Source organism: Notamacropus eugenii, chromosome 2 (genome assembly GCF_028372415.1).
Source record: "Notamacropus eugenii isolate mMacEug1 chromosome 2, mMacEug1.pri_v2, whole genome shotgun sequence".
Classification (NCBI taxonomy): domain Eukaryota; kingdom Metazoa; phylum Chordata; class Mammalia; order Diprotodontia; family Macropodidae; genus Notamacropus; species Notamacropus eugenii.
Window position 1 is genome coordinate 183,686,729 of NC_092873.1, and position 16,023 is coordinate 183,702,751.

The window sequence follows — 16,023 nt, forward strand, 5'->3', positions numbered from 1 at the left end:
ATTGTATGCTGCCAGGCCTAGAGGCCTGAGGGCTACCCGAGTCTTACCTTACCTATCGTAGGTCTTCGGCTGGCCAAACCGGATAAACGTATGAGAGAAGAGACTTTCCAGAGTCGAACAAGGGTTAGGCTTTATTCAGGGTCCTGGTTACATGTGCAGGGGGAACTCTTCCTTAGGAGAGAGAGAGAAATCTCCCAAGGAGGCAAAGATCTTACAGTAAGAGATTGGAAATGGAAGTGGAAGTGGGGAGAGAGGGGGGAGGGAAGAGCGAAGAGAGGAAAAGGGCCTTCTGTCCTGTAAGGGCCCCTCAGCGCTAAGAGCGCCTTCAGGCTTTCCTGACCCTACTTAAGCTCTCCTGCCGTATCGTTTGCACCTCAATACCGTGCCTGTTAGATAACAATAGGTGTGCCCAGATCTGGGCCAACCTCGAGGGCGGGGATGCTCTCTCCCATCACGTTTCTCACGGGAAGAGGCGGAAATGCACGAGATAGTTTGGTCTCACACCTCAATTCCCTGCTGTTCCCTGGGGGGCCTCATGAGAACTCTAAGGTTTAGAAGTTCTCACCTTTACCTGCCCGAGACTGTCCACATGGAACTGAGCTTACACCCCCAACAGTATGCCATCTCAAGAAGGGAGTGGGGAAGGAGGGAGAGGGAGGGGAAAAAAATCTAAGATATATGGAAGTGATTGTAGAACACTGAAAACAAACAAAATAATTTAATTAAAAAAAATATTTCATGCTACACAAATTTAAGAGTAATTCTGAATATTTAAGGGGAGGTCTGGTACTAAAAACATTTTTCTCAATTTAATATGTACTCAAAAAATTCACAAGAAAAATATATTTCCAGGTGACTTTAAAATTTGGAAAGGTTTCTAACTTATTTTTATCCCAGCATTTTATCTTTTTCCAGTAATATTTAAAGAATATCCAAAGACAGTCATCAACAAATATTTCATCGCTTTGTAGCTGGCAAAATTTGCATTTTGAACATTTGAAAGTTTTTTTAAGTATAAGTACCCTAAAAACCATGGAATATTATTGTTATTAACTTGCAGAAATAAAGAATAAAGATATAAACAACACTAGAACATTTCTTTTGTTAAACCCTGCATAAAGACAGATTCTGTCAAAATCCTCTTTAATCTTTTTTTCTTGAAATGCATTAAGCCTATTCAGATCCGTTTTCTAAATTCGAACAGGTCAAGGCATTTAAAAATGTATTTTGTAAGCAACATTATATATTTTAATCTTTTAGTAAGTAGCAAAATAAATGAACTGAGCATATTGTTTTAAAAAGATACTTTATGCAAAAATAAAAACACATGATATATGCTAGGCTAATTCATTCTATAGGCATGTCCTCAGAACTCATAAGTAAAAACAAACTGACCAGTTAAAAGAATTATGATAAAATATTACATTTATATTTTACCTCAAATACAATTGAAAACTAAATCTAGGTATAAGAAATTTAAGAACAAATATGCATATAAATGCATGCCTATAAATGATGTATACAAGAAGCAAATTCACCAATTAAGACACAAATAATTAGTCCAATATAGTGTAAACTTTAATATGTAAATTAGACATCTTTTCATCACCTATTTATCAATGACATTGATCTTAACTTTATATATTAAAATATTAAAAAGCTTAAAAAACATCATTGCAATATAGATACAATGTGAGAAAATACATATTTGTGGCTTTATACACAATCAAATTCAACCCATTTTATATACTGTTTTTTCTCAAAAAAATAAATGGCACTTTGCATGCAACAAAATATACAAGACTGTGGGAGAGTCCATATATGATTCAAGTTGAGAGCAAAAACGGAAGGAAAAAAAAACCAGACCATCCTCTGAAGCCTAACTTCTATGGCAGAAGTGGAATGTACAATAGGACTGAGACTTAACACATTTGGTGCAGATTAAGGCAACATGAATGAGGAAAGGAGATATTTCCAATACAAAACTATAAACATGTATATGTGTATACATGTAAATATATTTACAAATGAAATCTATTGCAATTTAAAATCTTCTGTAATTAAACGTATCACAAAATTCAACAAACATATAATGAAAGAAAGGATGGGGAAAGAAGAACCCTTTAGGAATTTTAAGCATCAACTCTGGCCCCGGGCTGAATTTAGGCTGCTTCTCTGTTGATGGCTTCCTAAATGACTTCTGCCACTCTGAATCACGCCTCAGTAGTCAGATGAGTTTTTTAGACTTCATTACGCCATCGTGTAACCATAGCTTCCACAGTGTAATGCCACGAGCAGCCTGTCCTTAAGGATTTCCTTACTTGGATATTCAGGTAACTTGAGCATGTTGATGCTTAAAAAGAAAAAAACAAAAAACACCCACATCTCTATTAAATATGAAATCTTAGATTGTTTTGTTTTCTGGCACTGAAAACAGTACTAGATAATTAACATGAAACCGTCCTTTCAAATTTGCATTCATATTGGAAAACCCTGAAGATGTATTTATGAAGAAAACAAAGCCTCACTGCTGCACTGCAGTACCCCTTAGCATTCAGATGGATTGTAGGAGAGTAAGTTCTTTTGGTTTAAATGAAAAGCAACAGAACAACTTAGTTTCAAGAATCTCTTCAAATTAACTGTCACAGTGACCCTTGGTGAGTAAATGCATTCCATTCTATTACAGGTCAGGGAGTGGTTCATCCCAGCATTCCTCCCACCATAACTGTAGAAATGCACACATGTTGGGGATTAAAACAGAACCTGTGAATTCACTGATAAAAGGAAACTCCCTTTACTAACACAAAGCAGCACCTTCTCTACAACTTAGTTTTAGAGAAATGCCCAGTGCTTGGAGGAACAAGAGTAGAACATGGCTTCCTCATTTGGAAGGCCAGATCTCTAGTCTTTACTGCCCACAGCCTCTCAATTCTTTCAAAAGCCTGAATAAAGTACATAATTCAGTGACCATGTTTTCCTTTCACTGTACTAACCCAAATCACATCTCTGACATTAAAAAAAATTAATTTTAAAAAACTGCATAATGAAAGTTGGCCATTTTTGGAACCAAACCCATTAATTTCACTGGTTTAGGGAGAGAACTCTCAATGTGGAATATCCCTTTACTAAAGCAGAACTGCATCTACTCTGAAATTTATAATCTTGGAGAGCTGCCCAGGCCAGAAGTTCAACAACTTGCCCATGGTAACACAGCCAGTGTCAGGGAGTTCTAAACTCAAGTGTTCAGATCTTCAAGGATGACTATCAGTCTGAGGCACCTCACAATGAAAGATGAATATGGTTAAATAACGATGATAATTCATATGAATGTAGTGCTTTAAGTTTGCAAAGTGCTCTGAGGCTATTTAACATACCATGTACTTGATGTCGGTAGCAGATTTGGAGTATAGGGCACAGCAGCTATTGTAAAATTTTGCAATCCACTTCCACCCATTATATTAGCAAAGCCACCATGTGGGACCCTAGAACTAAAAAACAATATGCAATTAAGCAGAATATTTAGGAGAAACTTTTAAAATCTATATTATACAATGTTTTTCATTATTATTCTCTTTTATTTGTTCCATAAAACGTGATGAAGGTCACTACTATGTTGAGGAGAACAGACCACTTGTGGCAAAACTTAAGGGATGATAGAAAAAAGGGTCAACAGCTAGGTACTAGGTCTGGATAGGCACCAGCCTCACTTCTCCTCCAGAGCCATCTGAATCCAGTGACTAGATATTCAGCAGGATGACTAGAGATGACCCAGGATGAGGCAGTAGGGGTTAAGTGACTTGCCCAAGGTCACACAGCTAGTTGAGTGTCAAGTGATTGAGGTGAGATTTGAACTCAGGTCCTCCTGACTCCTGCACTGGTGCTCTATCTACTGCACCATCTAGCTGCCCCCCCAACCCTTTTTTTAAATACATGACTAGACTACTTTGATTTCTACCTGTCATGAACAATTAGCTATCAGATATACCACCTCAAATCTTTCCATATTCAGAATTACTGGTAATTGTGATTCTTTTGAGATCATGTTCCATGATTTGCAGCTACGTAACACTGCCAACAGAATGCTGGTATTAGAAATGGGTTTTTACGGCAGCCAGCAGTTGAATACCATTTAAGTCACTGAACAAATTCTCTTCTATTCAATTTTGGGTTCATTTAGGTCCACTGACAATACTCATCTAAGACACAGACTGATGAACTAACTTATCAGGTCGCCTATCTAGATGCATGTCAAAAATCTAGTCAACGTCTTTTTTATTCCCTTTCTTTTTTTCATTATGGATGGTAAGACCAATTACTTTTGCAATACTACAGATTTCACTGAATAACCTTTCCAGCACTCCAAGATGATGCAATTATTACAATGTAGGTGGCATAGTGAGTAGAGTTCCAGGTGTGGATTCAGGAAGACCTGAGTTCAAATCAAATGCTTACTACCTGGGTGACACTGGGCAAATCACTTCACTCTGGTTTGCCTCGGTTTCCTCATATGTAAAATGAGCTGGAAAAGGAAATGACAAATCACTCCAGTATCTTTACCAAGAAAATGAGTTGGAGGCATGAAGAGTTTGATACAACTGAAAAACAACTGAAGAACAACAAAAATATGTGAATTTCCACTTAGAGAATCTTTTTTGTCAGTAAGAAATTCTTTTTTGTTTGGATTCTTCTCAGGATATCTTCTAAGACAAAAATGAATAATCTGTTTAAATCCTGTTTGATAAGTATATTCAGCAATCTTCTGAATACCATTATCTCCACACTTAAAACTATCAGTATTCCACAATGTTTACATATACATGGGAAACCCTTTGTTCAAAGAAAAAAAATGCATTTTGATCTAGAATCATACACACAAGAGTCAGAAGGGCCCTCTGAGATCATCTATTGCAACCCCCTATTCTTACAGGCGAGAAAAACTGAGGGCCAGAGAGGTGAAATGACCTGCTCAAGGTCACAAGGTGGTACATATTTAAACTAATTTCAGATTCAACACTCTTCAATTAAGTCAAATATGTTTTTAAATTACTAAACAAAAGACAAGGTGGGTTCTTATATTTTCAAACCTCTCAGCCCATCTTGTGGCTGTAAAAAGTACCCTGCTGCAGAAAATCTTCTATAAAAGCCTGCCTTCTCCCATGTTTTCATCAAGAGTACACTCAGTGCCTTCTCTAAAGCTGCACGGTAGGTCTAAGAAACAACATATTACCAGTGATGACCTGCATGCAAGAAGTGTTGCAAAACATATATCCAAGGCACATAAATGGGTCAGAAATATATGGAAAGAAAGGAATAAGAGGGGAACAAGTATTCACAGAAAGTTAAAAGACCTGGAATAAGGACTACAGCACATTAAGCAGAGCACATCTAGAGGATTTATAGGAAGGCATGGATACAAATCTCACAGGCATGAATGTGTGACCTATATATAACTCTAACCAAATCAATGAGATCACAGTTGCACTTACGTCTTGAGAAAGCAGGCAAATGTGTATTTCTGAATAAATTATCACTTGCCTTCCTCTCACCCTCTATAGTAAACCCAACAATGATTATTTCCATACATTTACATTATTTGATGAAGAACTGTGAATGTCTTGGCTATTCTCAGCAACACAATGATCCAAGACAATCCCAAAGGATTCATGATGAAGCATATTAAAGCATACTATCTGCCTCCAGAGAAAGAGTTGATATTGTTTAAATACAGATTGAAACAAGCTATTTTTTGCTTTCTTTCATTTTTTCTTCACTTGAATCTTCTTAAACAAAATGACTGCTATGGAAATATTTTACATAACTGTACTTATATAACATATATCTGACTGCTCACTGTCTCAGGGAGGGGCAAAGGGAGCGAAAGAAGGAAGGAAATAATTTGGAACTCAAAATTTTAAACAAAAATGTTTTTAAAAAATTGTTTTTACATGTAATTGAGAAAAAATAAAATGACATTCTTAAAAAAACTGAAACTGATGAGGTAGAATGATCAAATTGTCACAATGAAAACTGGTCCAATGTTAAAGATATAGTATTTTTAATACTAACTTACATACTATAAGACCACTAGGATTTTTTAATATTCAATAACAATAAATTCAACCAACACTTATTAAGCACCTACACTGGACATTCAAAATACAGTGCTGTGTTAAATAAAAATTTTAGAGATGCAAAGTTCTACAAAGATCTGTACAAATTCTAAGGTGGGGATGGGTAGAAGGTCACAATAGGTCAAGAATATCTGGAGGAGGGGTAACATCTGAATTGAGTTTAAAACAGTGAGTTGGAATTTAACAGATGGAGGTGAGAAAGAGCCTTCCAGATATAGGGGACCTCAAGGAGGTAGTGAAGTATGTAGCTACAAAAAAAATCCATCTTGGTCAGAATGCTGAATATCTGAAAAGTCCTAATTGCTTTTTTTCTAGCTTTTCTAGCCTTTTCTTCAGGCTAAAAAAGCATAATATTGACTAAGCAAGGGAATTTGAACTTGAGTCCAATTAACAATACCTAATATTTGGCTGGTTCCAAATACAGGTAGATTTTTTTTAAAAGTTAGATAGCAACTAAAACTATTCTTAGTATGATTTATGGAAAAATCCGGTGATCAATAAGCATTTATTAAATATCTACTTATAAGGACTGTGTTGGGTGCTGGAAATACAAAGACAAAAATGAAAGAAATACAAAAATGGATCAAAGCACATGAAGAGCTTCTGCTCCAAATTAGATACTCTCTCTGTTAACCCAAACCACACAAGCAATACTACAAATGTAAATGATACTATGTAGTTTGTCAGATTATGAGCTTTCCTAACATAAAATATGCTTGTTGATAGCCTTATTTATCTGCACTGCTTATCTTTGTGTAATACATAAAAATGATGGAAAAGAGGTGAATGCATTAGAAACTCAGAGTCCTGAATAGAACAACACACATTTATATAAAGCCCACTCTATGCCAAGTACTATGTTAAATGTTTTATAAATATCTTCCCATCTGATCCTTACAACGTAAGTAGATGCTATTATTACCCCATTTTACAGATGAGAAAACTGAGGCAAGCAGGTTACAGTGACTAACTTAGGGTCACACAGCTAAGAAATGTTTAAAGGCAGATTGGAATTCAGTTCTTCCTGACACCAGGCCTGGAGTTCAATCGTTGTAAAGCCCTTGCTGCCCCACACAAACTCTTCCCAAGTAATTTACCCCTAAATTGTTACAACTTTAATACAAATAAAATTCTTTACAAAATGAAATACATAATTACAAAAATATTTCTTACCTGCCAGTAACAAACTGCAACAGAAGCACTCTTTCTTCTTGAGTTATGCTTTCCACAACTTCCCAGAACCACTAACAGAAGAAAACAGAAACTATGCATGTAAAAAGGGATTTTTATATAATTCTATGTTCCTCATGCAGTATTTCCATAAGAAGAATTTGGGAAATATTTTGCTCTGATTAACCAGTATAGGTTTTGATCTAATAATGCTGAAAAGCTCATACAATTAAAATGCAAAATTCAATTTCATGCCAATCACTTAAAGAGATTTTACCTGAACAACTGGATCATCTCTTTCATAGCCACTTGTATACTCTGTATTTTTTATCCAATCACTCACATCAATTTCTGGCATACCAGAAAGCAGTAACTCCTTAGGGGAGGAAAAAAAAAACCTTGATTAATCTTGAGGAGGAAAAAAAGATTACATTTAAATAATAAATTTACTTTTAGAAATTTATATGTAAAACTGAAATTCTTAATGGTGTTAAGGAGATCAACAAACAATGCAACTCTTAAATTTTGACGAAACCTTTTTTGCATATCAAATATTTAACAGGCTACTCTACATTTTTGTCATTTCACTAAAATATATACACAGAGACAGTATATATTTATGATAATCTGAGTAACTATACAGGATTACAATTTTTTTTACCTTAATATTTTCATTATAGATTACTCTGTAAAAACTTAAGAAGTCCTGCCAGTAATAGGGCACATTTTTCTTCAACAAACAGTATTTTGCTTTCTATCATATTATTATAAAATTAAGGTAATTCATTTAAAAAAAAAATTGATCTCTTAAGGACTCTTACACTAAAAGCCTGATATGTAAGAGAATGGTTTGTGTACATACAACAGAACATATACATTAATAAGGTGACAAGAGAAAGTGTACTTGTGGGAAGTTTATATTTGAAAGAATGATGCTATGGGGGATAATCAGGCATGGTACCTAACTTTGCAGAGTTTATGATCTACATACCTTGGAAGACAAAGAAAGAAAAATTGAGGAGTAAGGCAGGATCACATAATGAGAAGGAACCACAGAGATCAAACATACCTCTATATTTTGACTGATAAATGGTCATTCAGTCTTTTTCCTGAGCACCTCTAGTCAGGGGGAATCTACCACTAAAGCAGCCCTTTCCATTTCAGGATACCTCCAAGTGTTAGGAAGATTTTCTTTCTATCAAGAGTAAATCTGCTGCTCTGAAATTTCCATCAACTGTTCCTAATTCTGCCAAACAAGGCCAAGCAGAACCAGACTTTACTAGACTAAATGTCTCCAGTTTCTTCAACTGATCACCATATGGTCAAGATCATTCATCAGCCTAGCTGTCCTCTGGACACCTTTAAAAGCTCATCAATAAACTTACTAAACTGTGGTGCTCAAAATTAAACATAATACTCCAGATCAAAGCAGAGTACAAAGTTATTACTGCCTCCCTAGGCCTAGCTACATCATCAATGCAACCCAAGACTGCATTACATTTTTTACCAGTTATACCATACTGTGGACTAACATCAAACCTGAAATTCACTAAAACTCCCAGGTATATCTTAAGCTGCTGTGTAGCCAAAACTCCTATATCATGCACTTGTAAAGTTGATTGTTTTTAACCTAGTGTGATTTTATATTTATGTATATTGTATTTCATTACTCCAAGTTTCTAATCTATCAGTTGTTAAAAGGAATAATCTAAGCAGTTTTACATACATACTATTCCAACTTCCTTGAATGATTACAGGAAAGAGGAAGAACGAAAACAACAACAATCCTACAACTGCATTAAATGTTCTGTGTCATATAAGCAGAATATATATACATATATATATACACACATACATGTATATGTCTGTGTATCTGTGTGTACATACATACACACACACATACATCCAAAGGTCAAAATCTAATTTCTGAATAATAACATAAAACCAGAAGTTAAGTCTTGTCAGTACTTAGAAGACTAGATACTTCCACTTACCAGTTCATATTCATCAAAAAGTTGTATAAGGGAAGGTGGAATGAACATGTGGAAGCCCTGTAAGAAAGCATTGATCTGAGGCTGAATGGCTCTTGTCATTCGGAGCTCAGTAACAAGCTGGACATATTCTGCCTGTAATTAAAAATGTGACAAAGAAATACAAACTTTAATGTAGCAAAAAAAAAAAAAAGCAGTAACAATATGTTTCCTCGGTTCAAAAGATTAAATCTGTCCACAATGGTATAAATTCACATAAATTGATTACAGTTCTATAATATGGACACAATTTACAAAGTAAATGATATACTGAAAAACCTCAGCTAAGCACAAACTAACTGCCTGTTGCTCAAAGAAGTCTTTTTAAAAAATATCAACTCATTATAAAATGGATGCTCATATTGAAAAAAATGTTGAATGATTCAATTCATTATCAAAATAAGTTTTGGCATCACGAAGAATAAAAATTATATGACCATGATAAAATATGTAGCTATATTTTATCGACTTTGTGTTTTCTAAACAAAAATCTGAATCACTAAACTTTAAATATTCACAGCAATTATATTTTGATTGATTCTTATCCTCCAAGAAAAGCATATTCCTTGGGCCTCCCCCCACCCCCAAAAATGTTTACTTGATCTCTCTTCATTTATTCCTTCTTTTGAAGGAATACAACACCTGATATTCTGTTTTAAGAGAAATATCACATACCCTCAGTCAGCAAGAGCTATCTAGCAGTTCACTGATTATGGCTTTTCTGAAACACTTATAACTGCGGGTGACTTCTGGCCATCAAAGCACTCTCAATACTGCAAATGAACTGGCACAAAAATTCCCCTGGCACAAAAATGAAACCAGCCTGTCTCTTCACAAGTAAATATATCACATGCCAGCTATTACATGTGCTACTTTCCCTACAACAAACTACAGTAAACATTAAAGTTTATTAAGTCCGGTCTCTAGCAGGAAGAATCATTTGCAGTATTAACTGGTGGTTTCTGGGCAGAGAAGAAAAACTGAAATGAAAATAACCCCAGTCCTAAAAATTTATTCTTCAACTTGACTTGCCATGAACAGAATTTATTTCTATGTAGCTTCATTTCTGCCTAATATATTAGGACATCATGTAGTGGTTGCTGTTCATTCAAATTAATATCATGGTCTTTACACATTCTGAAGTATACACTACATTTTTTGCCCAAGAACTGTTTCTGTCGTATTTTCGATGGTTGTTGTTGCTGGTTAGTCATTTTCAGTCACGTCTGACTCTTCTTGACCCCTTGTGGGTTTTCTTGGCAAAGATACTGGAATGGTTTGCTATTTCCTTCTCTAGTTCATTTTGCAGATGAGAAAACTAAGGCAAACAGGAGTAAGTGATTTGTCAAGGATCAAACAGCTAGTAAATGTTTGACTGAACTCAATTTTCCTGACTTGTCACTCTGTCCATTGCACCCTTTAATCGCCCTCATTTTCAATTCCTATTAAACATTTTATTTACTCACTCATTTTATTTACTTACATTTCATTTATTACTCACTCTCATTCAACCTACAAAGTCACAAATTGCCAAATCTTTTGCCATCTATTTCCACAAAATCTCTCCAATTCCCTTTCATTCATATAACAGCCTAATTCAAATCCTGATTATCCCTTACCTCTCACCTGGGACCCTGCAATAGCTTCCTAACTGTATTCAAGTCTCAAGTCTGCCTCAAGTCTCCCTTCCCTAATCCATTCTCCACACAGCTGCTAAGTAATTTTCCTCAAGCTGTAGGTCTGATCACATCTTTCCACACCAAATAAATTCTAGTGACTTCTGATTACCTCTAGGATCAAATATTAATTATCTGACCTTACCTATCTTTCTAAGTCTTCTTATGTATTATTCTTCTCTGGTGCTGGAATCTCCGTGTCACAGATCTAACATTCCATATCCCTGTGCTTTTCAACTTGCGGTCACTCCCAATCCTGAATTATGCTCCCTTTACCTCTGCATCTTGGACCGTCTGGTTTCTTCCAACTCAGCTAATGTGCCAACTTCTATATGAAATCTTTCCTGATCTCCCCAGTTATAAGCACGCTCCCTCTCATGGCCCTCCCGCATTCATTCATTCACTAATTCTGTGTGTGTGTGTGTGTGTGTGTGTGTGTGTGTGTGTGTGACTGTTTTGCTTAGCAGAGTGTAGGCACAGAGCAAAGTTACTGAGTTATTGTCAAAAACCCCTGAGTTGCAGTAGAAACAGTACTGAAATAGAATTTGAAACTGAAAATAGTATAGGGGTCAGAAGACCTGAGCTTGATCTCCTGATCTTTTATTTAATGTCTTTGTAGCCATCTCTTTCTAAAAAGAGATTTGTGTGGCCATCTCATTTAATCCAAAGACTGGATTTATAGTCTAATAGCTATTGGATCTACCAGCTCTAACATTTTATGATTGCCTATTAGAATGAATGACAAAACATCTTAAAACTTCCTGGTAACTTATTTTAGCAAATAAGTTGAAAGACTCGATTACGTCTTTTGAGGGTATATATTACTGGTATACATATAAAGCTCAAACATTCATTACTAACATGCATCAGCTCAACTGGGATGGGTCAATACAATTGACAAGATGATATTTCCAAAAAGTACCTCAGGCTGTATAAACTATAGCACTGTTGTAAATTTCAGAAGTAACAGTCACATCATTCATAAGAAACACATTTCAAAAAACAAAAACTTCAGATATTCAAGGTACATGCCAACAGTATATTAAACTGCCAAATTATTTCAGGTATGCTGAAATAAGACAATATATGCCAAGATTTCTAGAAATAATTCATGTGTGGTTTTCCAATAAGTTACCATATCTATTAAAAGAATGTTTTTTTAAAAGTAATACTCATATTAGGTATCAGTTTATTTACAGAATTGCTTAACATAAAGACTTTGACCTATATTTTCATGTATTCTCCACAACAATCCCATAGAGGAAATAGTGCAGATCTCATTGATTCCATTTTACAAATGAAGAGAATAAACTCAAGCTTGGAAAATTTAAGTGACTTTTTTCAAGCTCATACAACTTTAAGATGCAAAAGACTCAAAACCAGGTTTTCTAATTCCAAATCTGAGGTTCTTCCTTACCCAACTCTGTACTTCCTCATTCTAAATGTTAGTAAGATCCCCAAACTGCTTAATACCGCTTTTCTTCCTACACGCTAAAGATTCGAGGCAAGATCTCCCAACAGATCTTACTTAGCTTGCTGTATTGGTCTAACTTAAGAAACATCTTAAGTTATGATAATATTTCAAAAGCATTTTCATGATGTAATGTGACTCACTTTATCTACAGAAAAATGATCACAGAAAATACAAAGTAATTTTGAACCCTCTAATCCAAATTTTAACTCTATAAAAAATAGTTCTTATATGCATTCAACTCCATATACAGTGGAAAAACTTACAGGAGTCAAAGTATCTACATAAAGAGATTCTGAAACAATTTATTATGTAAGAACTAAAGCTGGGGGGAGGAGGGGCAGAGCAAAGATGGTGGAGTAACAGCACATACTTTCTAGAGCGCTGCCTCCAAGCCCAGACAGATACCTGTAAAAAATAGCTCTAAACAAATTCTGGAGCTGCAGAACCTATAGAATGAAGCAAATCTCCAGCCCAACACAGCCTGTAAGGTCGCTGGGAAGTGTCTGTCTCGCCACACAGAGAGCGAGGCGCAGTCCAATATGGGCCCCGCAGGCACAGACAGGACCTAAGCAGGCCTCTCACACCTGTGGCAGTTTCCAGACTTCAGGACCCCGAAACAGCAGGGACAAACTGGAAGGTCAGTGGAAAAAGCCTGAGGGACCGGTGAGGGAGAATAGAGTGATCTGGCCCCAGCCCCAGGGCAGCAGAAGTGGAAGGTGGAGGAGAAACTCACAGCAGCCACAGTACCAGCAGGGGCAGAGACAGTGACTGTTTCTGGAGCTCTAGTCCCACAGATTGTGGGGGAATCAAGCAGCTGGACAGTACACCTCCCACCCCCACCGGAAGTAGAGATCTATCTTGACAAAGAGCTCAAAAGTCAAGCAAATGAGTGGGGAAAAGAGCAAAAACTGAAAAAAGAATCAGACTATACAATCTTACTTTGGTGACAAAGAGCAAAACATGCAAACAGAAGACCACAAAGTCAAAGCTCCTCTATCTAAAGCCTCCAAGAAAAATATGAATTGGTTTCAGGCCATGGAAGAGCTCAAAAAGGATTTTGAAAATCAAGTAAGAGAAATAGAGCACAAATTGGGAAGAGAAATGAGAATGATGCAAGAAAACAATGAAAAACAAGTCAACTGCTTGCTAAAGAAGACCCAAATAAATGCTGAAGAAAATAACAATGTAAAAACTAGACTAACCCAAATGATAAAAGAGATCCTAAAAGCCAATGAAGAGAAGAATGCCCTAAAAAGCAGAATTGGCCAGATGGAAAAGGAGGTCCAAAAGCTCAGTGAAGAAAATAATTCCTTAAAAATTAGAATGGAGCAGACAGAAACTAATGACTTCATGAAAAATGAAGAAATTATAAAACAAAACCAAAAGAATGAAAAAATAGCAGACAATGTGAAATATCTCATCAGAAAAACAACTGACATGGAAAATAGATCCAGAAGAGACAATTTAAAAATTATGGGACTACCTGAGAGTCATGATCAAAAAAAGAGCCTAGACATCATCTTTCAAGAAATTATCAAGGAAAACTGCCCTGATATTCTAGAACCAGAGGGCAAAATAAATATTGAAAGAATCTACCTATCACCTCCTGAAAGAGATCCCAAAAAGGAAAACTCCTAGGAATATTGCAGCCAAATTCCAGAGTTCCCAGATCAAGGAGATCTGGCTGCAAACAGCTAGAAAGAAACAATTTAAGTATTGTGGAAATACAATCAGAATGACATAAGATCTAGCAGCTGCTACATTAAGGGATCAAAGGGCTTGGAATATGATATTCCAGAAGTCAAAGGAACTAGGATTAAAACAAGAATCACCTACCCAGAAAACTGAATATAATACTTCAGGGGAAAAAAACATTCATTCAATGAAATAGAGGTCTTTCAAACATTCTTGATGAAAAGACCAGAGCTGAATAGAAAATTTGATTTTCAAACACTAGAATCAAGAGAAGCATGAAAAGGCAAACAGGAAAAAGAAATCATTAAGGACTTACTAAAGTTGAACTGTTTATAATCCTACACAGAAAGATCATATTTGTAACTCTTGAGACTTTTCTCAGTATTTGGGTAGTTCGAGGGATTATATACATATAGACAGAGAGCACAGGGTAAGTTGAATATGAAGGGATGATATCTAAAAAAATGAATTTAAGGGGTGAGAGAGAATATATTGGGAAGAGAAAGGGAAAAAAAGAATGGGGCAAATTATCTCTCATAAAAGAGGCATGACAAGGCTTTTTCAATGGAGGAAAAAAAGGTGGGAGGTGAGAGGGAAAAACTGAAGCTTACTCTCATCACATTTGGCTTAAGGAGAGAATAACACACACACTCAATTTGGTATGAAAATCTACCTCACGCTACAGGAAAGTAAGGGAGAAGGGGATAAGTGGGGTGAGGCAGTATGATAGAAGGGAGGGCAAATGGGAGGAGGGGGCGATTAGAAGTAAACACTTTTCAGGAGGAACAAGGTCTAAAGAGAGAATAGAATAAATGGGGGGCAGGGACAGGATGGAGGGAAATATAGTTAGTCTTACCCAACAAGACTTTTATGGAAGTTTTTTGCATAACTACACATGTATAACCTGTATTGAATTGTTTGCCTTCTCAGTGGGGGGTAGGGGTGGGGAGTGAAGAAGGGAGAGAAGAACTCAAAGTTTTAAAAACGAATGTTAAAAACTGTTTTTACACGCAACTGGGAAAAAAGATATACAGGCAATGGGATACAGAAATCTGTTGGGGGTGGAAGTTCAATTCCATGTGGACAGTCTCGGGCGGGTAAAGGTGGGAACTTCTAAATCTTAGAGTTCTCATGAGGCCCCCCATAATACACCAGGGAATCGAGGAGTGAGACCGAGCAATCTCGTGTATTTCCGCCTCTTCCCGTGAGAAACGTGATGGGAGGAGCATCCCCCTGGAGACTGTCCCGGATCTGGGCACACCTATTGTTATCTAACAGGCACGGTATTCAGGTGCAAACTATGTGGCCGGAGAGCTTAATTAGGATCAGGAAAGCCTGAAGGCTCTCTTAGCTCGGGAGGGGTCGTTACAGGACAGAAGGCTCCGTTTTTCCTCTCTTCGCTCTCCCCTCCCCCTCTCTCCCCACTTACACTTCTGCTTCCAATCTCTTATTATAAGATCTTTGCCTCCTTGGGAGATTTTCTCTCTCCCTCCTAAGGAAGAGCTTCCCCTGCACATGTAACCGAGACCCTGAATAAAAGCTTAACCCTTGTTCGACTCCGGAAAGTCTCTTCTCTCATACGTTTATCTGGTTTAGCCAACCGAAGACCTGCAATAGAGGTAAGGTAAGACTCGGGTAGCCCTCAGGCCTCTAGGCCTGGCAGAAATCTATCTCGCCCTACAAGAAAAGAGAGGAGATGGGATAAGGGAAGGGAGAGGTGTGATAGAAGGAAGGGCAGATTGGGGGAAGAGGTAATCAGAATGCACGGTGTCTTGGGGTGGGGGGAGGGAAGAGATGGGAAGAAAATTTGAAACTAAAAATCCTGTGTCAATGAATGTTGAAAACTA

General features: G+C 36.6%; 1 protein-coding gene across 2 annotated transcripts in view; it reads right to left on the reverse strand.

The window, feature by feature from the left end:
• Positions 1-1,289: 1,289 nt before the first annotated feature.
• HACE1 (HECT domain and ankyrin repeat containing E3 ubiquitin protein ligase 1) overlaps positions 1,290-16,023 on the reverse strand; it is a 99,336-nt gene continuing 84,602 nt past the window's right edge. For both annotated transcript variants that reach the window (XM_072642937.1, XM_072642938.1), the window contains exons 20-24: positions 9,296-9,427; positions 7,579-7,677; positions 7,305-7,375; positions 3,375-3,488; positions 1,290-2,353 (exon numbers count right to left, since the gene is read on the reverse strand). In XM_072642937.1, coding sequence (XP_072499038.1) covers positions 2,251-2,353; positions 3,375-3,488; positions 7,305-7,375; positions 7,579-7,677; positions 9,296-9,427 — 519 coding nt within the window. In that variant the 3' untranslated portion in view covers positions 1,290-2,250. The remainder of the gene's footprint in view (positions 2,354-3,374; positions 3,489-7,304; positions 7,376-7,578; positions 7,678-9,295; positions 9,428-16,023) is intronic.